This window comes from Caloenas nicobarica, chromosome 4 (assembly GCF_036013445.1).
Source record: "Caloenas nicobarica isolate bCalNic1 chromosome 4, bCalNic1.hap1, whole genome shotgun sequence".
Taxonomy (NCBI): domain Eukaryota; kingdom Metazoa; phylum Chordata; class Aves; order Columbiformes; family Columbidae; genus Caloenas; species Caloenas nicobarica.
The window spans coordinates 10,301,612-10,327,422 of NC_088248.1; the positions used below are offsets into that span (position 1 = coordinate 10,301,612).

At 41.4% G+C, this 25,811-nt stretch overlaps 1 protein-coding gene across 2 annotated transcripts in view; it reads left to right on the top strand.

Annotated features, from left to right (window-relative positions):
• UGT8 (UDP glycosyltransferase 8) overlaps nt 1-9,278 on the top strand; it is a 44,937-nt gene extending 35,659 nt beyond the window's left edge. For both annotated transcript variants that reach the window (XM_065633934.1, XM_065633933.1), the window contains exons 3-6: nt 842-984; nt 3,487-3,563; nt 5,146-5,365; nt 7,017-9,278. In XM_065633934.1, the coding sequence (XP_065490006.1) occupies nt 842-984; nt 3,487-3,563; nt 5,146-5,365; nt 7,017-7,380 (804 nt within the window). In that variant the 3' untranslated portion in view covers nt 7,381-9,278. The remainder of the gene's footprint in view (nt 1-841; nt 985-3,486; nt 3,564-5,145; nt 5,366-7,016) is intronic.
• The last annotated feature ends 16,533 nt before the right edge of the window (nt 9,279-25,811 follow it).

The following is a 25,811-nucleotide window of genomic DNA, read 5'->3' on the forward strand; positions in this document are numbered from 1 at the left end:
CTGCACACGTCTGCTTTTGGTGTTACCTTTCTTGCCTAAGTTGAGGCAGCCCTTGAATCAAGAGAGTTGGCAAGAATTGGTATTGTGGGAGACTCCGTTTCAGAGCAATTACAAAAGAAGGATGAGCTTGAGGATGTTAAAGGGCTTTGGCCTTTGTTACACTTGCATGTATTTAATGTAATATTGGTAACTTGCCATGGAAGAGGCACACAGTTGCCTAAGTTAGATAAAGTATGTAGGTCCAAGAAGGAGGGGCATTCACCCCTAATGAACTTGCCGTACAGATGCAGTGTCGTTCCTTGCTCCTTGAAATACTGGAGCAGTGGAAACTGGAGGTGTTTTTTGAAGCTCTGGCTTCTTTCAGTTCGTGTTTGTTATGTTTATATAGATGAAATAAAAACAACCCATTTGAAGTCCTCTCACTTCCTTTAAGGCTAGCAGAGACATAGTTGGGTCCCAGCCTTCATTCCTGTATTCCCTGTGCTGCACTTCCAGGCTGATGAGATGCATCTTTTTCTGTTTTGCTGAGTTAAAATGTAGTGTGTTAACATGTGAATATGTGTCAGCCTATCAGTTAGGAAGGGACAAATTCTCTTACGAAACTGGTTGTTAATGCAGAAGCTAAAATGAACCAGGAAGAATTTTGCTGTTTACAGCCTGTACCACGGATTTCGAATCATTGAGTCATTGTATCAATAATTTCTAAAATGTTTGACTTTTGAACTTGGCTTGTGAAGTAACAGGCACCAACAACTGTTTCTCCTAATCAACGTTTATTTAATCTGTTTCTGTGGTTTACCTATGCTTCTACAGTGCTCAGTATAAATTTTCACTTTAACAGGATCTCCAAACGTGGGTGAATGGTGCTGACGAAAATGGCTTTGTCCTTGTCTCGTTTGGAGCTGGAGTGAAATACCTGTCAGAAGATATAGCAAATAAGTTAGCACATGCTCTGGCAAGACTGCCTCAGAGAGTTATTTGGAGGTAAGTGCAATGATAGATGTACTCGGGGTGATTTCAAGCACGCTCATTTCCTTTCGTGCTCTCTTGATCAAGAGCTGCTGGAGCTGAGACGGTGACAGCCTGAGTGGCACTGAGGACCTGACTCTTTTGAAAGATGCTCTTTGTGGAAATGTTGCAGTCCCCTGGTAATAAGGAGGAGTGATGATTTTGTGGCAGAATAAGGCATAGGTTATACTCCTTTACTGAGTTTATATCCTAGAAGGACTGTGGACAGTGAAAATAGAGGCTGAGGTTATGACATGCTGTCATCGTTTCTGATAAAGAAGCCACTGCAGGGAGCAAGAATGACATCCTGCTGATTTAATCATAGATTTTCTTTCTTCTTTCTCTTTCTTCTCCTTTTGCTCTTTCTCAGGCCCTTTCTCCTCTTTTATCTGTGAACATAGACTTTAATAATTGCTCTTCTTTCTTGTCTTTATCTTTGAGAAATTGGAGGAAGAAAAATCTGCAAAAGTAAAAATCAGTAATAAGCTTTCTTGGCTCTTAAAACATTCTTGAGTGGCTCTCTACACTTACTGTAAAAGTCCAAGAACTGTTTAGTCAGCTCTGCCTCACGTGGAGCGTCGCTCTGGAGCAGTTTCTGTGAACCATTGGTTTCCAAATAATCAGTGTCTTATGATTTATACCCGGTGTCCTTGCTGCCCTTCTGGAGCTGTTAGTAGCTGTCTATTTAGCGTCTCATTCCCTGCCATCTCTTAGAGGCCGTTTTCGCCGCTGTGTGTAATTGAGATAGTGAACCCCACTAACGAACAGGAAAATGGAAATTCTTCAGGCCATAGCACAGAATCTTTAGTAGTTGTAGTAAAGTGCTCATCAGTTTTTGTTTGGGGTAGAGCCGCTATGTTTGTTTCTTATGAAACCTGCAGTGCTGCTTGACTTGCAATTATTAGTCCCAATTGATCTTACTACTTTTGTTTTATCTTTTTGTCATGTTTTCTAATTTTCCTCACTAGTATTTCCTTACCAGCATGTGTGGGTTTTGGGTTTGTGGTGTTTATTTTTTTTGGTGTTTTTTTGTTTTTTTTTTTTTTGTTTTGTGTGCTATGTTTTTTGTTTCGTTCTGGTTTTGTTATCTGCAATCTATTATCTATGACTTTTGGGATAAGGGAACCCTCCTGCTGGTTTTTTCAGTCATGATTTGTGGAACAGGGAGATGTCCCTGAGACCAGGTGTAAGACATCGTCTTTGGAAGAGCTGAGCAAGTGGCTTTCAGTCACCCTAGTGGGAATTTGAGTTCCTTATTTAAATACCTAAATATGAAACTATGAACCCAACTTCACTTTGATATTTTTCTTTTTTTCTTTTTTTTTTTTTTTTTTTTTTTAATTCTTCATCAGATCATTGACCTATGGTCTGTGTTGGATGCAGGTGGTTTTTATACTAGACATGTCTGAAAATGGGAAAGATAGTACTGCTTGTCTGTCTTATGTCACAATGCCAAATCAAGGAAACCTTTGTAGTTCTTCATATGCTTCCGATTATGCAGTACTAGTTAGAGCCCAGACTAGTAACATACTTTATTTGTGTTTTTGTAAGCTAGCATAAGTAACATAGACTTTTTTCAACATATAGAATGTATAAGCCAGTTGTTAAAGATGTATGGCTTGCTTAATTGAGAATATGTAGGTGAATCTTTATGACACTATAGTTCTAATGCTCTCTAATAACCAGAATATTTTTAAGTTGTCCGATGGAGCTGTCACAAACCAGCTCTATCTGCTAGTAGTCACTGTTCATTTTTTCTGTCGTTCTTTTCTGTTTAGAATATATTTTTATATTAAATGCATGTAACATTAATATGTAAATCAGTTTGTACTTCGAGCCAGTCTTTTATGGGCTAGACTTTTCCATCAAGCTCAGGTGAACAAGGCGTTGCCCTTGGATTTCAGGCAGTTGAGCAAGTAAGAAAAATAGACCCGTCTCCCAGGCTGGTTGCAGCCTTTTCAGAGGTAGCCCCTTGCCTCATAAGCTGAGATGTCACCCTTTCCCTTCCTGGTATTAGTAACTCCTTTTAAAATAAGATGGTGTCATTTATCAAGAGGTACAGGGAACTGGCCAACTGAAAGGAAATGCCTCGCGTTGATGGTAGGGCTTATTTTTCATGTGTTGGTAGAGTTATTTATCTAGTACCAGGCAAATTTTTCAGTAAAGTGGTGGACTCTCAGCCCTAGAGAGGTTATAAAACCCCCTGCCCTCACAGTTGGGCTTGAGAAGTAACCATGTTGCCATAACATTAATAGAAAACATTGCATTTCAGTCCAGACTGCAAGGAAACTGAATGATGAAAAAAAAATTTTGAAATTATTAGCTATTTATAACATTTTGGTTGAGCCTATTTTGTTGTCCTGTAATGGTGAGTAAACGCTATCCCCACGTAACTGGAAATCTGCTTAGGCCTCATGAATTGTTTGGGTTAATTCTCTGTTTTGAGTTTATACATCAATTTGATTTCATTTTTTTTAGGTTTTCAGGAAACAAACCGAGGAATTTAGGCAACAACACAAAGCTTATAGAATGGTTACCACAAAACGACCTGCTTGGTGAGTATCTATTTTGATGACATATTGCTTATTCTCACTTGAGTGAGAAGGGTTGCTCTTCCAACAATATTCTGCTGAATTAGCAGTCATCATGAATCTAGGATAATTTCTGTAATGGAGGTCATAGAGCAGGAGTATAGAATTTGTCAGAATTTCAAGATGATGAAATCAAAACATCTTTATAATTGTCTTTCCCTGGTACTAACTCATTTTTTTTCCTTGAGTTAATTGGGTGTAAGGACATAGTTATTCTAAAGACTATTTGACTTAATAAATGGGAAAATGTCTTTAAAGTCTTGTATCCCATAGAACCTATGCAGTTCAAGAAAATGTCATTATTAAAGATGGAAGATAAATAAGTAGGAATTTTCTAAAGTATGCCATTTTAGGGAGCTGGTGACTGTAACTGTTAATTTCTGTTATGAAAAAGCATGGTATGATGTTCACTAGTCTCTTCATGGAAAAGGCATGAAACTGAGCATGCAAAATTTATTCACATTGCATCCAAACAGGTTTTAGGGGTGTGTACATACACCTGTATGTATACATATTTATTTATATATGGAGCTTTCTGCTGGAAAGCTCCAGCAGAAACTGGGCATCTGTTGTGAGCTGATAATAACCTTTCTGTTTAATTAACCTGAGGTACTCTGGGTTCTCAGGTGCAGAGGTGAAACTTGATATTCTTCCATCTTTTGGTAAAGATTATGTTAAGAGTCTTTGTATTTTTATTTTTTTCCCCCTTCCTTCCCTGTCAAAGTGTTGCTGAATACATTGCAGATCTGAGGGACCGCAGAGTATTTCTGGTTGTCTCTGGGATACCGGGATGTTTGTGTGTTCACAAAATGGCTCCAGTGCTACGATGTGTGCTGACGAACGCGTGAAGTGTGTGTGTCAGTGTGTGCGTGTCTGCTGGAGTATTTACCGTAATGAGGCAGATGACTTCTAAACCAGGTGGATTTGTTTTGGTTACTGAATTGCTCTGAGGCAGTCTCATTTTCCCATTGCATTATTCTCGTTATTGTCAAATGTTGCTAGCCTGAAGTGTAAGGCATGTGAAACTCTAAATGCAACATCATTTGTCTTGCCATTAAATACCCCTTGTGTTTCAGATGAATAATAAGGAAAAACACACTCTCCCTGATTCATTTGTACTGCTAAACTAGTTGTAGTCACTACCTGCAGTTGCTCAAGAGTAAAGAGTGTATTAATTAATCTATTAATAATTTTTACACAACTTGTATACGTAAGAATTTTCTTTGCCATTTTGCCATTCCCTCTCTCTTAGTGTATAAGGAAATAATGTAATACACGGGAAGTTTCAGCATTGCGGGTTTAAGGGGGAGAACATCAGAACAAGTTGCCCTCATTTTACCTTCCTGAATCTCAGCCATAGAAACGTGGCAGCAAATGTGTTGTACCCACTTGCCGCAATAACTTTACATTAAGGAATTGTAAATATGTTGGGGTGTTTTTTTGTGGTTGGTTGGTTTCTTTTGGTTTTTTTGTTTTGTGGGGTTTTTTTGTTGGTTGGTTTTTTTGTTTTGTTTTTTTTAAATCTTTATGCTTATTCTGTTTTCAGGGCACTCTAACATTAAGGCTTTTCTTAGTCATGGAGGTTTGAACAGCATTTTTGAAACCATGTACCATGGGGTCCCAGTGGTGGGGATTCCCCTGTTTGGAGACCATTACGACACCATGACTCGCGTGCAGGCCAAGGGCATGGGAATATTGCTGAACTGGAAGACGGTCACTGAGAATGAACTGTATGAAGCCCTAGTAAAAGTTATTAATGACCCCAGGTATGGAATGAGCAATCGTTTCTTGCTTTTATTTCAAGTTTTTGTTACGGGTTAAATAAGCACGTACAGAACCTTTGTGCAAGGGAAAAGAAATGCAGATTGGGCTTTATTTGCGTGTACAGTGGGGGAAAGGGTGGTTGTCCCATTTCACAAGATTACACAATTGATCGGGTTTCTGTGTAGGTGCTGAGCTTGTTGCTCAGCCTACCAAAACTCAGTGATCTCATTCATTTTTTGTGACAGTTGCCATGTGGAGGACAGCAAGGTTATATTATAGAACCAAACCTGTCCTTATTCCTTGTTGCAGACCAATGTTTCTGTTTATGTGTCTTGATTACTCCATATTTAGCAGTCTGTCCGTTGTGCTGCCTAAGGGCCCTGGAGCACAATACACCTATACGATTGTCGGGTGACAGGTTTGGGTTACAGCTGAAAATATGGAGATATTCAAAAATAGTGACTTTTTTATTTTTAAAATAAAATCACGGAACTTTAGAAAAAAGGAGAATATTTTCCTGTTCTGGCCAGTAATACCTCTTTTAAGATCAAAAAGGTCATTTGTGTTTGTTGCAATGACAATATTCTAACAAATTATTATGAATATAAGGACTCCAGTCTGTTTTTTGTAATTTTTTTGGTCATTCAGATAGAATAAGTAAAAGACCATGAACTGGGTTTTGTAACTCTTTCTAGCCAAATGAATTTGCTCAGAGATATTAAAGTGCTAGGAGAGTCACTTCACAAGTTTGCGCTGGATAATTTTTAGACATCTGTGTTGTTCAGACAATCTCCAGATTCAAAAGAATGGTGTTTTAGCCGGTGTCTTATTGCACTGGGCTAACCATAATTGTGGAGCACGGCGATGACGATGCTTCTTGCTTTCATGGGAGCAAACTCTGCAAGTGCCACTTGCCTTGGGAAAGGAGAAACCTGTACGGAGCCAGCAGCAGAACTGCAGGGATGGGGAATGTTACTAAAGTGATCTCGATAACATCAGTTGCATCACCTTTGCCTTGTGCAATTATCCTTAGCGTAAGCGTAAAGGCAAGTCCTGCATAAATAACCTGCCGACCTTGCAGCTGCTGCAGAGAGGGAGAAGGAATTTGACAATGGTCGGCACCTGGGGACAGCCTGTGGTAAAAAATAAAAAGTTTTAGGCTGAACTCTGGACCCCGGTGAAGATAGTCTCTTGCACAATCAAAACCGAGTTGCTTGCTTTGTTCGGTGTTTCTCTAGTAATTCAGTTGCACAACAGCACAAACGAGCGCTGTGTTAGACGGGGTACGTTGCCACTTTACAGTGGGAAGGGCAAACGCATCTCACTTTGATAGGATTCATTTTGGATTAGATAAGATTGTTCTCTGGCAGCAGGTCAGCTTGGCTCTTAATGGCTTCGCTGGAGGGTGAATTTCTGCCTTTCATCACGCACCAATCAATCTGCTTTTCTAGTCATTCTTCATCAAGGAGCTGTAAGGACTGACTGGAAGACAGATGATCCGCCATGTCTGTTCCTCTATATGCTGGTGTTTGCAAGAGCCCTGCAGTAATATGCGGCTTGATCTGTAGAGGCTTAAGCATATTTATGCGTTTGCAGCTTGCATTGCTCAGAGCCCTGACGATGATTTTTCTCCTTTCTTCCCTTTTCTGTCAGCTACCGGCAGCGGGCCCAGCAGCTGTCTGAGATTCACAAAGACCAACCTGGTCATCCCGTTAACCGAACTGTCTACTGGATTAATTACATCCTCCGTCACAACGGAGCGCAACATCTACGTGCCGCCGTTTACGGCATCTCTTTTTATCAGTATTTCTTACTGGATATTGCCTTTGTTGTACTAGTAGGTGCTGCCTTACTTTGTTATATTTTGGCCAGGATAACAAAATTTATCCGCAAGCAAAGCAAACATCTTTGGTCCAATGACGAACATAGCGCTGTTAATGGACATTACCAGAATGGGATACCAAATGGCAAGTATAGAAGAAATGGCCATATTAAGCATGAAAAAAAGGTGAAATGAGCCAACAGCCCCATGTAAAGTAATAATGAATCAGATGAGTAATTGAATTTTATTGCTGTAACTTAGTCTAACAACTACTTAAAACCTCAATAAGCAGTTCTAACACTCCCCTACAGTATGTAATATTATGTGACAAAATTCTACAGAACTAAGAGAGGCCTTTAAAAAAAAAAAAAAAAAAGGCAAGCACAACCTAAAAGGGAAAATATGTTATTCTTAATACTGATGCAGAGAGGTTATTTTGGCACTGAAGTTTTTAGAAGCCTTCATTCTCTAAAGTTGTACAATGACCATATTTATGAATTTTCAGTTTTTAAAAGCTAAGTGTTTGTGTCCCAAACGAGAGGTTTCGTTTTATTTGCAGAGGTTTTTTCCTTTTATTTTTTTATTATTTTAAGATGTCTGTCTTTTAGCTGAGAGAACTTTAGTGCTAGCTCTATTTCCTTTGTTGAAGGTTCAACGTGTTGCATAAGAATGCCGCTTAAAAAAAAAATCCCAATCTTTGCGCAAGAAATAGCAAGTTGCAGACTGAGAACACAGACACAAAAAGAGTATCTTAAAATGAGCACTGAAGAAAAATGGCAAAAATATGTACTCCTTTTACTGATAAGCTGCATGACTCTTCTGCTCACTACCAATACTTTGGAGAAAAGGGTATTGAGCAAGTCTACAATATGTCTTAATTTTTAATTTATACAAAATCTTATTTGATGCCTTTCTCTGCATACATAATTTATGCCATGAAAATATTAGGGAGTTTTATTTCAGTTTAAATTATGGCTGTGTGGGAAGTAGATTTGCATAATTAAGAAAAATAAATGAAACCAACAACAACAACAAAAAAGAGAATCTGGCCCTGTGCTTAATGGAGGAGGTTTTGTAACAGCCCAGAATCAAACCATTAATTGGCATTTGTTTTTAAAAGCAAACAAACAACATATGCCCCCCACAACCTCCCCAGTTGAATGTCTTTCCTATTAATTCTCATTTAGTTCTTTCTGAATCGCAGTGTTGTAGATGTTCTCTTTCAATGGTTGTATCTGGAAAAAAAAATATTACCTTCTATTAATCTGGGCCACGCAATCCATGTTCCACATAGTTGCCAATGGGACTCCCCGGATGCGGATGGGGAGGCTGCTCTGGGGTTGGGGGGTGCCCAGCCGCCCCTGCCCAGGCACAGGGTTTGCAGGGCGGGGCTCAAGGTTTGCAGGGGGGCTCGGCTGCCCCCAGCCCCTCCCGCAGCCCCTCCCCGCGACAACCGCTGTCAATCAATGTCGCCGACACGGGCCACGGGCGCAGAGCGTGCGCCCAGGGCGTGAAAAATCATAACGGCCCCGCTGAACCAAAGTTGGCAACTATGAGTTTATTTCCATGTCATTCTGTTTACTTGGGATTTGCACTACACATGTTGTGAGTGTATGCTTTATTTATATGTAGTTTGAAAATCCCATGCCTGGAAGAGAAAGGAAAGAAACCCATTTACCTGGTGATGTTCACTAACATAGGAAGAGTTGTGATGATTACAGGATGCTGAGATCATCTTCATACACGGTGATGTAATATTTCACTATCATTCCATCAGGAGCCTCTATCCTATAGCAATAAATAACAGTACAGATATGTTTATAATATACAGTACAGCTACGTGTACTGCTTTCTGAATACTTGAAGAAAATGGTATTATAAATAAGCCTATTAGCTATACCTTTTTACAATCTTGCAGTTTGTGGCAACTAAAGGAGCACACAGAGGCGATGAATGGTGGGATGCTAATAAGACTTCGAGTGTATGAATGACTTGGTTTAAATGGTTTTTTTTTGGCATTGAAGGAGGTACAAAAGCACTGACCGGATGATTAAGCATAATTTAATCTCCACTGTGATAAAACTTAAGCAATAAACATGGATTTAATAGAGAAATTCTGTTGTTGGAAGTATATTTTTATTCAAACGAATGCTGTTTATTTCGAATTACCCAGTATATGTGTGTGCGTGTATAAATGTGCGTGCCTGTTAGGATACACAAATTCTTTGTTCTCAGTATGTATCATGATGCATGATACGTACCTGAAATCAACAATTATATTTCGTGAATGTAGATCTATTGCCTATAGATGTGTTGAATCAATTGAAAGACTGAATGCCTAACCAGACTTTTTTTTTTATTTTAAGTTTATGTAAACATTCCTGGTAAAATGTAAGTATTTTTCTGTACGTGTTAAGTTATACCCATTTCTTAGAAAGCAAAACAAAAAGATTTTTCACAGTGATCTGTTGGATGAGATTATTGATTTATGAGTAGTCTTTTCAGAATATAAACATGATCTCATTTCAGTTGCTTAAAGAGGAAATTGATGCGTTGTTGTGTGTGTGTTTTTTTTTTTTTTTTTTTAACCAAACTTCTAGATGGATGTGATTCACCTAAACTATAGAAATACCTGTTTTGTTCACAGGTACTGTCTTGTATGTTCACATATGATCTGATATTGTAGCTATTTTTAATTTCCCTCCTCTGCAGCAGTACAGGAACCTGTACTAGACAAAAATGGGTGGATAATGCCACTGGTTTGGGGGGAAACATTTTGACAAAACGTGTTTGACAGGAGAAGTGTAAAACTTGTCTGTTCCTGGACAGGCAGCGCAGCACGGTTGTGGAACCGGCAGCTGTCTGAACAGGCTTCACTGCTCTCCCAAATATCTGTGTATTTAAAGAACGGTAATTGGATCAACTGATAATAATAATCATCATCTCTGGGCAAAACTAGCAGCCAAGAAATAGCCACAATAAGAGGTATAGAAGACGTGCCGCTTGCATTGAAGATTTTCAAAGACGCTTGAGACTTGAGCATTCACCGTAGGTTTTGGTATCCTGCTTTCTTCTTTCCTATGAATAGCTCAATGGTTCAAGAAAAAAGCCATAAAAGGAAGACAGTTTAATTATCACCTACAGAAGTACGTTCTGGAGATGGTTATCAAGTATTCATAGTTTAAGGAAATCAGTAAATGTGCTAGCATTTTTTTTCTTCCCAGATCTCTTGCGAAGTTAGGCTTTTTAATACTATTCTGTGTTAATCTGTTTGATGTTCTTGAAAGATGCCACTTAGCATGAAGTTGATTACATTCTTATTTTACCATGCCATAGGATAAGTATTTTATATTTCAGCAGTTGGTCTGATCTGTACACCTGCAGCAAAGAGACACAATTAAAATACAAGTACATGCGTTCATACATTTGAGCAAATTATTAGCCCTGTTATTTCTAGGGTGCTAAATTTTTCCCCATAATTTGTTTGGGTACCTGTAAGTTGATGTGTGAAATGTAATACATGTTCACATCGGTACTAGTAACAAATAGAATGTCGCCAGCTTCTTTCAGAATCTGAGCTGTGCCTCATTTGCTTTGGTGATACTCAGAAGAGATGAGCACCTTTAATAAATCTTAGTGGTTTTTTGGTGTCTTGACAGATGGCTCCTATCTCCTTTGCTGTGCAGCAGTACAGATGGATAGTGGCCAACAAATATGGTGTGTCATTCTTCTTTTGTGAGACTTAATTTTTGACATAAAGATGCTGTAATTTTTCCTGCAATAAGATCACGTAACTTTTTTTTTTTTTTTTTTTTTTTAAGAAATGCGATTTTTGGGGGGCACGGGGGTGGGATGCATGTTTAAAGATGGATACAACAAATCCAGTACTAGACAAGAAATTATCTGTATTGGCTTATGCATAGGCATAAACAGTGCACATGCTCGCAAAAAGAAGTGGGTGGTTGTACTATCAAATACTTGCATTTGGGGTTGCCTGGAGTAGTAATATTCTGCAATTTCCAAGAAAGAAGGCAATACCTTTTATGAGAATGTTCAATTACATAAATGTGAGAGAAGGATCTCTGAAGTTGTGTTGCTGCTCTTTTTTATTCCAGGTATTCCTGTGTGACAGAGCAAACATGAAACCTACCCTGTTGCACTTGAGTTTTGAAGAAAAATGTTCAGGGTTTTTTTAACAGTTCACAAACAGGATGAAGGATTAGGATGAAGATGCTTGTGAGGGGAAGGAGGAGGGAGGAAGAATTTTCCTGAGAGAAGTTTCGTGTTTGTCTTCTGTGAGTCTGGTGCTTGTGGTTTGGTTTGGTTTGTTTTTTTTCCCAATTCTGGTCCAGCAGCACTGGTTGAAAAGAGAGCTATATTCAAGGAGGCCATAACTCCTTCCTTTTATTCGCGTAATTATTTTATTCAGGAAATGCAGAAAAAGGCCCCAAGCAAAACCACTAACAACAAAATGCCCCATCTTGGTTCCAAATCCGCACTGTGAACAATGATGGGAAAATGTCACTCTGCCATAGCGAGCAAAATTTCCTGTATTTCAAGGCAAGGGACTCCTGGGTGATTGGTGTTGGTGCTTAGGCAGCATTGACATCAGCCAGATTGTTGAAGGCATGTTAAAAAGGTGTGTTTAAAAATAATGTGTAACTGCAGACTGCATACTAAATTGCGATACTAAGCCTGAGGTTTTAACTATTTGATCAATATCATTTATTTTGCATTGAGCAGAGAAGATGGTCTCAAAAGAGAATTACTCTTCTGAGACAGCCTTCTGTTATTTTTGCTTGGTAAGTACCCCAGACCAGTTGAGGTGTATTTTATCCTAATGAAAATTATACCCTTCAGCTGTATCTGATTCATCTAGGGCTGTGGGTGTGTTTGCTCTTTTAAACACAAACCGTGTTTAATTTTATTTGCTTTGTTGTCAAATAACAAAAATTGGCTAGAAAATACTGTGTTTCACATACATGGAGCGGGACAGAAGCTTGAAAAATAGTTAGGGAAACCTCTGAAAGTATTCGCTGTAAGTTACTGTTGTCTTCACATGTTCGTCATGGCTAAGAGGAGGTTCATATTATTTAAGTATTATATGGGAGCTAGACAAATGGAGAGATGAGGCATACCAAAGCTTCCTGAGGATGTTATTGTGAGCCAGTTCAGGAATTGTTCCTTACAAGAACAACACTGTACATTTCAGCATGAATTGGGGAAATCTGGATTGAAGGATCTCTCAATTAAAGTGCATCAAATTGATGTTTGAACCACAAACAGCAGCCTTCAATTAGATTAGAAGTACTGTCATAAAAGTACTGGTCTATGAAAATTACAGACAAAAGCATCATCTTACAAACAGACCATAATTGCCCTGCGTGGAGCATTAATTGGCTTTTTAATGTTCGTATGATTATGTGTTAATGAAATAATTGTATGTGTAGGTGTAAGAACTGAGGCTGGTGAGGAGTGATTGCTAAAGCAAGCAGCAACATAAACTGTAACTTTTTGCAACCGAGCATGAAGATTTTTGGCAATCAAATAGTCTAATTCATGCTTGGTGGTATTTTGAAACCAGATTTCTATCACCCTTCTATCCAGGTGCTCAGTGCCTTCTTTTCTGCAAGATTCAGTTTATGATACCATCATCAATTCATAAAATAAACATTCTTGTAGTGTCTTCGTCTCGCTGTAAGATTTATCTGATTCTCCCAGTGATGATGTCCTGCCATCTGTTGCATTTGCTACCACCTTAGTTTTTATGATTCACCTCAAACTCCATTGCTGACCTTTTTCTCTTGCATTGGATATCTCTTATATTTACAGGATATGGTCAAAATCCAGCAGCCCAATGTGTCGACTTGTTCCCAGTACTGCCCCATCTCCTTGTATTGCAAAAGCAAGTAGAAATAGCTCTTGCCAAAGTTCTGCCTTCTTCAGGGCATTTTTCCAGAGCAGATTTGGAGACCTTTCACTGGTACAGTGCTTGACAGCGAAGAAATAATTTTGTTATGTTTGTCTATAAGAAGGTTCTTGCATAAGGATATTCACATCCATTGACATATGCAGATGCTTGATCGTCAGCTTTACCAAGCTTAGATTCTCTTGCAGATACACAGTTTAAACTGGCTTTATTATGTTGCTTCTTGTAGTTTTCCATGAATGTTAGTAAAACACTTTTAAATGCCAAGATACTGGCAAACCCTCAAGAGCGAATGTCCCAGCTACACTGCAGCCATAGTCGCAGGTGTGGGATTCTTGTCGCCTTCTTTCTTTTGTGGATGGAGAGAGAGAACTTTGTCAAAATCCATTATAAATTAAGATCTCAAAATAAATATGCATATAGACATTTTTATTCCAGACTAAGAGACTGGAATATATCTCACAATTGGTACATCTCTGTACCAGTAGTGGCTACATGGGAGCTGGAGAGGGAGTTACTCCAGTGTGTGGCTATTCGTCTTGTTTTGCTTGTGCTTAATTACTGCATGACAAAACCAAATTTCACTAGAGTTTTATATAATTCGTTATCTGAGTTCCATGGAAATAAATAGCTTGCTACATTCCTGTGTGTTTAAGATTCACCTAGGACAAACAATTTTAAATTATTATCATTGTTTCTAGTCTCTGTTACGAAAATATCTTGCCAGATCTCTCAAAACTGGGAGGTTACTTATGAGGACAGTGATATAATGTAGCTAAATACATAAGTACATATTCATCCTTTTTAGATAAATCTTTCACCATGGGAAACAAATTGGTGAAGATGAGAGTAGGAAACCGTGAAAGGGTGGCAGTGAAAACTAAATGTTTCTTTTCAAATCAAGAAAGAATTCCTTGTCCCACATCGCCTGGCACAGCCTAGCACTGACTGGGCTGTGCAGTGTAATAGTTAACTTGGGAGAGATATAAGTAGCGTTTTATGTGTTTATCTGTGCTGGTGTTGAAAACAGATGCAGAATTACATTGGTTGTTCAAAAGCAGGAAGGGCAAGGGTCATGTAGGAACTGCTGACCGGGCTCAGTAATCTGGACACGAAGGTGAAGTGTAAGAGAGGAAACTTTAAACAAGTGGCTGGTTTGAGATGAGCTGCAAGCATCGTGTATAAAAATGTTCAGCATCCTCTTGGACGTCTTCTTGCATGTATCAGCCCAGTGCTCAGGGATAAACCACTAAGTTTCTCTCAACAGATAAAATAGACAAAAGATTGTTCCAGAAATGAACGAGGACAGGAAGGGAAATTGTTTGGCCTGAGGAGAAATAAGAGGCAGAGAAAAATGGTTTGTATTGCACGAGGCTGAAGTAACCACTGCTTCAACAGAACTGTTGTGTGATCAACTTCATGTAATGAAAGGCTCTGAAATAATAGGACACAAAAGCAAAATTGAACTCACATGCCTGCCTTTCCTAATAAACTCTTAAGAAAATTAAGGAGCAGCACATTAAAAAATGAATCATGAAAACAAAATACTGTATTGCATAATATGTAATTAATCTGAGCTATTGCCGTGTTGCCATTTAATAGAAGGCTTCAGCAATAATCAAGAATGACGGAATTGTTTGGGTTGAAAAGGACCTTTAAAGGTCATCTAGTTCCAGCCCCCCTGCCATGGGCAGGGACACCTTTCCCTAGAACAGGTTGCTCAAAGCCCTGCCCAGCCTGGCCTTGAACACTTGTGGAATGGTTCGAGTTGGAAGGAAAAACCCTTTGTTGTTCTAGATATGTGGTGCATATGCCAGATGCTATTCTTGCTGAGGTTAAAAGGTTGTAGACTTCCCTTATCTGTTCAAGACATAAGAAATAGCTAACCAGAATTGGGAAGAAAGTTTCCCCTTTTGTTGTTGAAAAGCTTTGCCCTTTTCCCTGGTATCTCAAATATGGCTTGTTTGGGAACAAATTGTTGGGCTTGGTATTTAAGTTTCAGTGATGGGCTACATCTGCAGTGGCATCATATTGGACTTTAAAGATCATTAATCAGATTTGGCTTGGCAAGTTTGGACTAAATATTAAACCCATATGAAGTGAAGACAGATGTGATAGATCTCTGCTTTGGATGCTTCTGTAATTTTTTTTTTCTGTTATCTGTACTTATAGGGTGGCTAAAGCTTGTATGATAATTTTCAAAACTCATTGTGGAAAGATACGCTGAATTCCTGTTGCAGCTTCATAGGAAGAAAATGTTCTAACTCAAAACACAACCAACTTGTTTACTTACTGAAACTAAGCAGCAGATACGTGATAATCTCAGATACTGGCTGTGAATAAATTCCTTTCTTTTAACTCCTGTGAGATTTACAGCAAGGAAAAGACACTGAGAAAACTCTTTTATAAAAGACAGCAAATTTATCTAGGAAAAAATAGAGCTTCAAAGGAACTAAAGCATTTGCCTATATTTACAAGCAATTCTTCTCTGTGATGTGCTTTTCTAGTCTTAACCTTTATGCCTCTTTTTCCACGTGTATCACCTTTTTAGTGCAGTTACCTTTCTCACAAGAGTTTTAGTGTATATGGGTTTTGTGCATATTAGGCATTGATTTTCCACTTTACCAAAGCCCCTTGGTGTTTACCAGTCCTTCTGGTAACTGCTTTCCTGGTTAACACTCCTCGTGGTAAAGTAACTACCAGAAGCTGTCCCAATAGCTCCATCCCAATTCTACCTGTATAAAAAGCCTAGGTAGATCCTTATGTCCTCGCTGGGCTCTGTTGCTCCAGGGAATGTTTCCAAGCTCAGATCTGAGACTGTGAGTTTGCTTTCATTGCAGGTAATTCCTTCCAATGCGGTGAGCCTTGCCTGTAACCTTCCCCACGGGAGGAATGCTTATCTTGCTTTTCCTTTCTGTTTCTTCTGGCTCTGCAGCTTCTGTCTTACAGTTCAGAAGAAGGTGCGATGTTGGGTCTTTCGGTGACACCGAAGAACGCACGACAACAGATATTTCTTTTTCTTTTTTTTTTGATAAAATCATATAGCATTTCATAGTATTTATAACGTGATTGATCACAGGGCACAGCAAAGACATCACTTTTTTTTTACCTGCAGCCCAACACTCATTACTCAGGTGAAAGAGCATTTTATGTTCTTTTTAAGGACTCCTTGCTGCTGGCCACTGATTCTGCCATGACGCAGCTCCCTGCATCCTCATTTGTGCAGACACTATTTTTTTCTTGTGGAGCTGCACGTAAAAACAGTGAAAAAATCCAGGTTAAAAATAATCCTGCAGGAATAAAACCTAGGTCATTTGCTGTTTGTTTGTTTCTTTTTCAGAGCAGCCTTACAAAAGCTGTATCAGCACAACAGATTGAGCAGTGAAGAAAGCAATGGGTGAGGAAGGACATATAATGAGGGGCAGGGACCATATGACTCCATGCTTTTGCCGAAAAGGCAAATGAATCCACAGCCTGTGTGTGGCACATAGGGTTTCTGACAGACTCATCAGCTTCCTCATTTTTTTTCTTTGATTTTTTAAAGTATGTATTTAGTGGACATAAAGACCACGTCAAACCACAACGGGAAACATTCCAGCCCATATGTGGGACCACTGATGGGATTGCTGTAGGAATTTAAGTGCGTGAAGAAAAAAAGCTTTTAGTTAATAAGGTTAAAGTAACAATATGGGTAAGACTACTTTCTTTGTCATAAATTGTCATCACTGATCAGATGGTATAAAAGCAACTTCCTTTAGGACAGGTAATTCTCAGACCTGTGACCAACTTCTTCCATAATTCCCTAATCCTAAAGAAACATTTCATTCTTGGCTTATAGGGTCCTGACAAAATTTTTAAAGTCCCTGTGCAGATGGGAGGCCAAGACTACTCTTCTTTCACTGCGTGCTGGGGGTCCTTTGGGTGGACATGCCGGCAGGCCTTGGGATCTCCTGGCCTCTTGCAGGCATCTGCTCAGATCACACCAAAGGAGTCAGTGTCTTCTGCTTTTTCAGGGTGCATTTTAGCAGAGTTGACAGCCCACCGGTGACCTCTGGGTGACTCCAGGGCAAGAAGCAGCTATTTAGCCATGTCTGGTGCTGCTTTCCTGCTTGCCTTTCATAGTGGCCAGTCAGGCCAGGATGGCCACATGTCAGCATCTTGTATGTAGGTCAAGTGAGCACTTGTTTTTCTCAGATTGTTGATCAACCTTCTTTCTGGCTTCTTCCAGCTGTTGTTTTATGGGGCAAAGGGTAAGAACAGACAACCCAGGGCCATTCCTGTGCTGGTAACATCAGCCACAGTTGCTGGAAACCAGCTCCAGGGAGACGGTCCAGTCCTACCACAGTGGGCTTGGCTAAGAGCTCTTCAGAAATACTGCTCCTTCGTCAGCCTGGAGACCAAAGGGCCGTCATGTTGGAAATGGATGCAAGGGTTGTAATTCAGGGGGGAGAATGATCCACCTGGATCCTGATCATAGTTCCACCTCTCCACCTTTGCCCATCAGGAAATTCTTTTGGCTGGACTTTCTATCCTGCAAGTTACTTTGAAGGGGTTTCAGAGGTGGGGAAGCTGGCACAGGGGCATGTGGGTGGTAGGAGTCAAGTGAGGCTCCTGAGCAAGCATATGACCTCTCAAGAGTAAAGGGAGAGGCAGAGACTTATTACTAGATCTTCTTCTGGAGCGAAACCAGTCTCTCTCCTTTGGATATGGACTCAAACAACCTCAGCAAGGCTGCTCTTATGGATAGCTTTTGGGCAGTCCTGCGTTCCTGGGTGTGGAAGTAAAGTGTGAAGCTTCTAATTGTGTAATATAAGCCAACACACGTCCAGCTGCATGGCGTCTCAGGCTGAGGGCACACCTTGGTATATGTGCAATGCTGCTGTTGCTGTAAGAGAAAACCAGAGATTATTCTTGAGGGGTGGGGGACGAAGAGCAAGCATGTGGCCGCCTCCTTTTTCTGTTTTTCCATCTTATGGTGAGGAGCATGTTTATGAAAGCTCACAGGACTTCAACTCTAGGCCTGTCCCACCATGGCACTGGGTGTCTTCTACTGTCTGCCTCATGTTCCCTCTATGCCCTTGAACCCTTTTTCAGATCTTTGTCCTCTTGAAAAAGGGCCTTCTCTGGCCAAGCTATTTCAGGATGCAATCTTCAGCAGTGCGCAGAATTATTCCCCTTCTGTTGCAGGGCAGAAGGGGCTTTTTCCACCACGCACTGGTTGATCTTCGGCAATGTTCTGGTCTGTGTAGGGTGTCATCATAGAACCCCCTCATGTCCTCCCCTCTCTCACCCACATCACTCCCTTGTGCTGTTGGCTGTGATCAAATATTGCCGCAGATGTTCCTGACTGCCGTTCTTGAGCTATTTAGCAGGTTTTAGACCTGTACCATTCTGTGCAACATCTGTTTATGTACCTGCAACTTCCCAGCTTGCTGTCCCACCCCTATTAAAATATGATCTTTCTGTGCAATGTCTTGCCAGATACACCATTTCTAGGAACTAGCTTACTCATTTCCTTATGTTACAATGAAATACACTAACGATTACCACCATGTTTCTCCATCTTTCCCCAAGTGTCGTTAGCAGCCAGGTCTCCATCGATGGTGAGGCAGGAGAAGGCAGATGTCCTGTTTCTTGTGGGGTGGCTGTGCTGCCCGTGCCTGCAGAGCTGTGTGGGGCTGCTTACCGCCCTTTTCACGGAGAGGAATTGGAGGGGTTTGGCCAGCTCTGCCAAAAACCCAGTGCTGTGGCAGGAGACACCCCTTGTCTCATAGCGATGGTTGGGAGCATTGGCGACCTCGCAGTACAGGAGTGGGGAATAAAGGACTTGTGAGCATGGATGGCGTGTGAGCATAATTAGAGACTGCTCAGATGTTCAGGTCAAATTAAAAGGAAAATATCGTTGTTCAGGCTGAAGGGCTTCAGGAGAGTACTTATTTAAGCAACGTATCACTTCTGCCACTCTCTTTGCAGTTTCATTTCCCAAGCCTTCAGCCCTCTGACTGTAAACTGTCAATTTGAACTATATTCGGGACCGAGTTACTTTGATCCCCATGATCTTTGTAAAATGAAGGCAAAATTGTAGGTCCATCTTCAGTGTCCAGTGGAGATCTGGGTATAAAGAGAGAGGTCTTTTAGCCTCCTATATTTGTGCGGTTCAGAAATTTGATACAGTACAAGTAGTTCTCAGGCTGCGAGATCTGCCAGAACACTGTGTCCAGTCCCTGCCAAATACCGGACCACAAGCAGGCACATCATGTTGCGTTAGTGAGATTATCATCAATTTCAAGATACCGGTCATGCAAATCAAACCAGTTTGCTTCTTAATCATGTTTTTTTTTTTTTCTGTGTCAACCCTATTCAGTTCAGTTGAGCTGAATATCAATATTCCTACAAATACAGAAGCATTGTTGCCATCTCCTCCTCATTGCCTTTGTGTTTTCCTGCTCATGCTTGGCCTCACCCTGGTCTCCATGAGAAATCTGGAGAAACAATGACCTCCCAGAAAAGTCCGTCCTAAGCAGGAGTTTCTCTCTACCTCCCCAGCACCAATGTTGTGGAATGCTGATGTTTAAAAAAAAAACCAAAAAACACACAGGTTACACGTGTGGGAAAGGGAGGACAGGGTGCTGCCTTTATCTGTTATGTTGTGAAATGAGTGTTGAATAATGGGTATGCCTTTTGTGCTGCTTGGGTTTTGTGGTTAGATTGCTACAGTGTATGCTTGGCGCTCTGCTTAACAAACTTCAGATCAGCAGCTGAGGAAGTGCTTGGCAAATATCCAGCTCCGCAAGAAGAGCTCATAACAGAGATACATGAGATAAAATCATCAGATTTGCTGAAATCACAGGAGGTAGGAGACATCAGAAAACAAGCCCTGAAATCCTCAGCGACCAAAGGTGGACGGGGGCACAGGGCCCAGGGGCAATGGCTGGGGAGTTGTGATATCTAAGGTGTTTATGGTAGTTGAGGTTGCTGAGGTCTCAAGAAATCTCTGCTGCAGAAGAGATCTGATGGACTGCAGGATAGTCACTCTTAAAGCTGGACGGATTGAGCCTGACTGGCCATTTGAGGTCATGGTTGCCTTGTTTCACGCAGCTGCTGCATGTCACCTGCACGGCATTTGAATGCTGCTTTTTGCTCTGGGTGCTGGCAAAACTCCTGATCTGGGGGCAGTGATGACTGAGGATCTGTCCTGTCCCTCTGCACAGCTCAGGCACAGCCAGGATAAGCCACAGGAGAAGTTGCGCTATCGGGGCATCTCCCTCGTCCCAATTCTCCTCCCAGCTTAACCCCAGTGGCACGGGCTGCCTGGGAACGAGTGGCCTTGGAGCACGTGATTTTGGGGACTTAGTGGTGCGGCTGCTTTATTACCACTGTAGAGGTTAGGCATTTTCCAGTATGGAAAGTGCCCTGTGGTTGCCCTGTGAGCTGTCTGCATCCAAAAGGCTTTAGCACACTGACCCCGAGACCTGTTTCTAAGGACAGCATGAGGCCCTCACTCCTGCCCTGCCTGGGCTGCAGAGCATGGAAAATTGTGAATTTGTTGACACTGAAGGTATCAATTTCAGGAAAGGACAAGCTAATTCTCAGGATGAAACAAAGCATTTGGCTCGTTCAGCCTAGCTAAAAGACAAAGGTGTGGAGGAGCTTTGATTGTACAGCAGCACAACAGAAAAAAAGAACTTGGGAAAGTGTTTTAGCCAAAGAATGGTCCTGAGGCAAAACCAGATGGGTAGAAGTTGCCCAGGAGAATATTTAGGTTGGTAACTTTCTGATTTTAGCATGCAGGTCCAGAACAGTCTTTTAAACAGAGTTATGGGAGGGAAACGCTTCTCGGTTTCACCCTGGAGCTTGATAAATGTGCAACCTGCCCCTCATGCCACACAGATGGATTGGAAAAGCCGGGGGGGGCCTTTCCCCTTCTCAATTTCTAGGCATTTCTGGGCTTGGAAATAAGGTGGCAAAAAGTTGTCAGTGCCAAAACAGCCCACTTCAGTGTTTCCTCTGAGGACCTTTGCTTCTCTCAGTTATCTGTCTCAACATATTGCTTCCCTTAGAAATGCATGCTATTTTTTCTTTGAAAAGGTATTTTAAAAAGCCTAAACCTAAACCAAACACGTTGATTGGAGGGACACACACGCTCCTTTCCTCCCCGCCCCCCCCGCAATGTATATACATCTGTGTCCATGCGTCCGTGTGCGCGGGCACTGGAGCTGCTCTTTTCAGGTGCTGGAAACACCAGCAGCCCACGGGCGCTTTTCGCGCCGGACGGGTGCATTCCTCGCAGGCAGCCTGTTACGAACCTGCTGCTTTTTTCCTCCCTTCTCTCTTTCCCCCATCTCTTTTGCAAACCGCCCCCGCCCGGTGCCGCCGGCCTTGGCCGGGGCTGCGCTGCCACCTGGCGACGCGGCGGCGGGAGGGAGGGACGGAGGCGGCACCGGGCGGCCGGGCGCTCCGTAGGAAAAAGTGCTTTTCTTTTGCCTCTCGGGGCCGTATCTTCCAAAAAAACCCCAACAGAAACTCCAAAACCAACCAACCAACTCCACACCCCCCGCCAAAATAAAAAAACCCCAAACAAACAAACAAATTAAAAAACCCCACAAAAAATTGAAGCAGACCGAAATTATTAGCAGCTCTGGAAAAGCTGGAGCTTTCTCATTTGGAGGAGGTTTTTGTTAGATGTTATTATATATTCTTTACTGTCTATTATTATTATAATTCAGCTGGGCTTTGAGCCCTGCTGCAGTGTGCTGTCCCTTTCCCTATCCCCGCTGTTTGCCTCTTTGCAAACATCCATATAGGGATCCATAGAGGCGATGGATATAAACTGGAACACAGGAGGTTCCATTTAAATTTAAGAAACTTCTTCACGGTGAGGGTGACAGAGCCTGGAACAGGCTGCCCAGGGAGGCTGTGGAGTCTCCTTCTCTGCAGACATTCAAACCCACCTGGACGCCTTCCTGTGTAACCTCATCTGGGTATTCCTGCTCCGGCGGGGGGATTGGACTGGATGAGCTTTTGAGGTCCCTTCCAATCCCTAACATTCTGTGATTCTGTGATCCCAGCTGCCTCCCTGTGTCCCCCCTGCTGGTGCCACCCCTGATGCAGACCCCTGCACTGCAGTGTTAGGGGGCTCCAAACTTGGGGTCTGTCTGGTGGTTACAGAGACAGCCGTCTGCTTTGGTTCTGCTGCTGGCAGACGAAATGCCCCTGGGGCCAGTATAAGGGGCAGTGCTTCATTGTCCTACTTTGGGCCAGTAATGTTTTCTATATAGTTGATAAGCTTGTGAAATTTACATAAAATTAAATACGGATAACGTAAAAGATACTTATAATTGGTACAGTGGAGCCTTCCATGTTCACATATTATCTTCCTACTAAAGGATCACTGTGATACAGGAGATTTCACATATTGAAACCAACTGGGTCGTGCAAGTCCCTGAGTGCAGGATTAGGCCTTTCCTATGAGGCAAAAGTCATAACCATTAATATGCCTGACTTAGGAGTTGACGGCCAGTGAAAGATAAGGGTAATATTTGTTTTCCCTCAGCATAATATGAAATGACCCTTTTTTACAAGAAATTTGCCTTGCAAATGCTAGCTGGCGTTTCCAGCTCTCGCTTGTTTCTGGGATGGTGCCGTGTCTCCAAAGAGTGAGAACCAGCCTTTTCCCTTGGAAGAAATCCTGGCAGAGCCTCGCTCCTGAGTAATCACTGCTCAGGGTGAACTCCCAGGATAGAGGGATGGATCACAACCGTCTTTCTGAAGCATAAACCAACAGTATCGCTCCTGTCTCTAGACTGCTTCATCCTAAATAATGAGTCTGCATCAGCCCACAGCACCTTGTGACAGGCACCGCTGACCTGCGATTTGCCCCACTGTGGTTCTGATGAGTGATGTGACTGCTGAAGTGGAAGTTTGGGGCCTAAATAACCCTGACCTCAGCTCCGCAAAAATAAAAAGGAAACGTTGCTCCCTCCTCCAGCCCTGTCCAAGCTTTTCTTCCCAGTGCACTGGGGATATGTTCAGAGATGCCATTTCGCAAAAAGCCGGATAATACTGAGTGCTGTCTGTAACCGAATACAAGGCAGTGATTCAGTGAGATGTTTCTGTTGATGCCGTAAAACACAAAAGCACAATTCAAGTGGAGCAGCCGAATTTCAGGGATGAAATTGCAGGCCTTGTGTTATGCCAAGGATGGGGCCTTGTTTTGCTAATCTGCTGCAGCTCTGCACCATTTTCAGTTTTAAATCTGAAGAAAATAAAATCTGGAGGAAAATGCAGTTGTGAAAGGGGTTACTGATGATGAAGAAATGTGATATGGAAATATAGCCAGGATGTGCAGACAGGGATTTATTTTGGACAGAGAAACCACGTCCATGCATGCAAGTGCAAACACAAGTTACCAGTTTCTCTAATCTACCAGGGAAGTCAGCCTTAAGAAATCATGGCTAGGTGCAGTGCTGTCTCCTTTGGCAAGGTCAGTTTTAACATATGCAAGGTTGTGTTTTACCCCTTAATTATGCTGGGTCCTCAGTCTCAAAGATGTTTTTAAACTGTATTGCCACCCTCTTTATTTGGGCAACTTCCCCAACTTCTTTGATGAGGAATGAACACATTTTCTCAATGTATTTTCCCTTGCTGTCAGATGCAAAAATAGAGTAGATTGTATGGAGTACATAGCATAATCAGGTACTAAATACTGAAGGATGGTTGCCGTTTGGAGACTTTAGTGTATTCCTTCCCTCTGTCCTTACTCAGGAAAGATGCAAATGAGCCACAGAGTGGAAGTCACTGTATATTGCAAATAATATTTTGTTCCTGATAAATTAACACAGTAACTTTCTCAAGGCAACTCTGAAGGTTGTTCAAAGCATCAGTGGCATTGTTGAATTGCTTTTCTGTGACATTCATCTTCCACCCAAACTGCAGTAGTTTAGAAAAGAAAAAAAGAGTTAATACTTTAAAGACTCAAGAGGAAATCTGCTTGGCTGGATCTTGCTCAAAATACCGGGGAACGTTTCGTTTCTTAGAGATGTGCTCTTCAAGAACTATTATTTCACACCAAGACAAAACGCCCGCAATAGTTCTGTCAGTTTATTGTAAAACCAAATTAAACTGGTAAAATACAATCAGAGTTTGCTCATTGTCTAGAAGCCGTATCCTGAACGAGGTGGGCCGGCCGCTCCTCAGGCAGTGCGGCACAGCGGCCTGCGCCCCAGGCCTGGGCCTCCACACACGGGTTTTGTCAGATCTTCTTTTTGAGACAGAACGGGGAATATCTTCCGTGATTGACCGTTCTTCTGAGATTCGAGAGGCATTTAAATCCGCAAAGAGAGGGGAAGTACTCCGGGTTTTACAGCTTAAGCAGCACCTCAGGCCTTTTGTCAGCAGAGATGAATCAGACCATCACAGAAGTGAAGGGTTTTAATTCCAGCTTCTTATTTCAATTTAACCTGTATACAAACCATACTGCTATATCAATATCGTTTATCGTGAGATGATTCGTGTGGCACATATGATTCCCTCCAGGACATGTTTCCTCCTGATTTTTTTTGTTAATGTGTAGTTTTGTTCCAGCAATGCTTTTTGCTTCAAGCTTCATTAATACAGTGGGATATTTACCCATACCAGATCATGCTATTTGACTGCTTACATAGGAAAAATTATTGCAAAGAAGATTAAAATACATGTTGGGTATAGCCTGAAGTTCCAGGGGTTAGCTTCTACTAAAAAAAAAAAAAAATCGGTGTATTAGAAAAGCTGCAGTGCAAAGACAAAAGCTGCAAAGATGCAGGATCACTGCTGCATTTAGGAGAGGGTAGAAAGGTTTGCCAAAACACAAGGTCTAATTCTCCTGCCACAGAGCTGTTCTGCTGACCTTGGTGGAGGTATTCCTGAGTGAAAAAAAGTGAAATCCTGGCCCTTCTGAAGTTAATTCGAACTTCAGAAATTTTTAGGTGCAGGTGCTATCTATGGGTATTAAGCCTGGTTTACTAAGTGTTTGTCACCTGCAGTGAAACTGCAGGGGGGCAGGTAATTGGTGATACAATTTTTTAAAACTTGTAATAAATTTTGTGTTGTCAGTTGGTATTTTAATAGGCTCTGGGCTGCAAGTTTAATCCATAAAAAAATGTGTCAAGTGGTTGATGAGTATAAATTGCTGAATAATGTAGGCCTGTGAGGCTGGAGGATGCAGGAGAGAGACATTTCTGTCTTCCACATTGAGGAACTGGACTGTGAGATTAAGCATACGGTTTTGCAACCTTGTTATTTTGCCTTTTGCTTCCTGGAGTTCCATTGCTGCAGACGTATCCAATTTATGAAGACACCCAAAGAGATAAGAAATCCCCTGTGACAAAAACAAAAAACAAACAAACAAACGAAAAAGCTATAGGAAGGAGGTTAAAGAGTGCAGAAGTCTGGTAGGGCTTTAGAAGAGCCCTCGAGAAATCCAGATGTTATCCAAATGACATGTAGAATTCTACATCTTTTTCATCTTCAGGAAGGATAAATATATGAAATATCCTGCTCTTAAATACAAGGCAGAAAACATTCCTCAACACATGTCAAATCTCATAGCTGAGCGTAATCCTACATGCGCTATGTTAGATTGAGCCGTGCCCCATTTTCCCAAGTTTTTTTCGTAGCTCAGCTTTAAGATCAGTTTCTGGGCTCATGGTGGAGCTCTTCG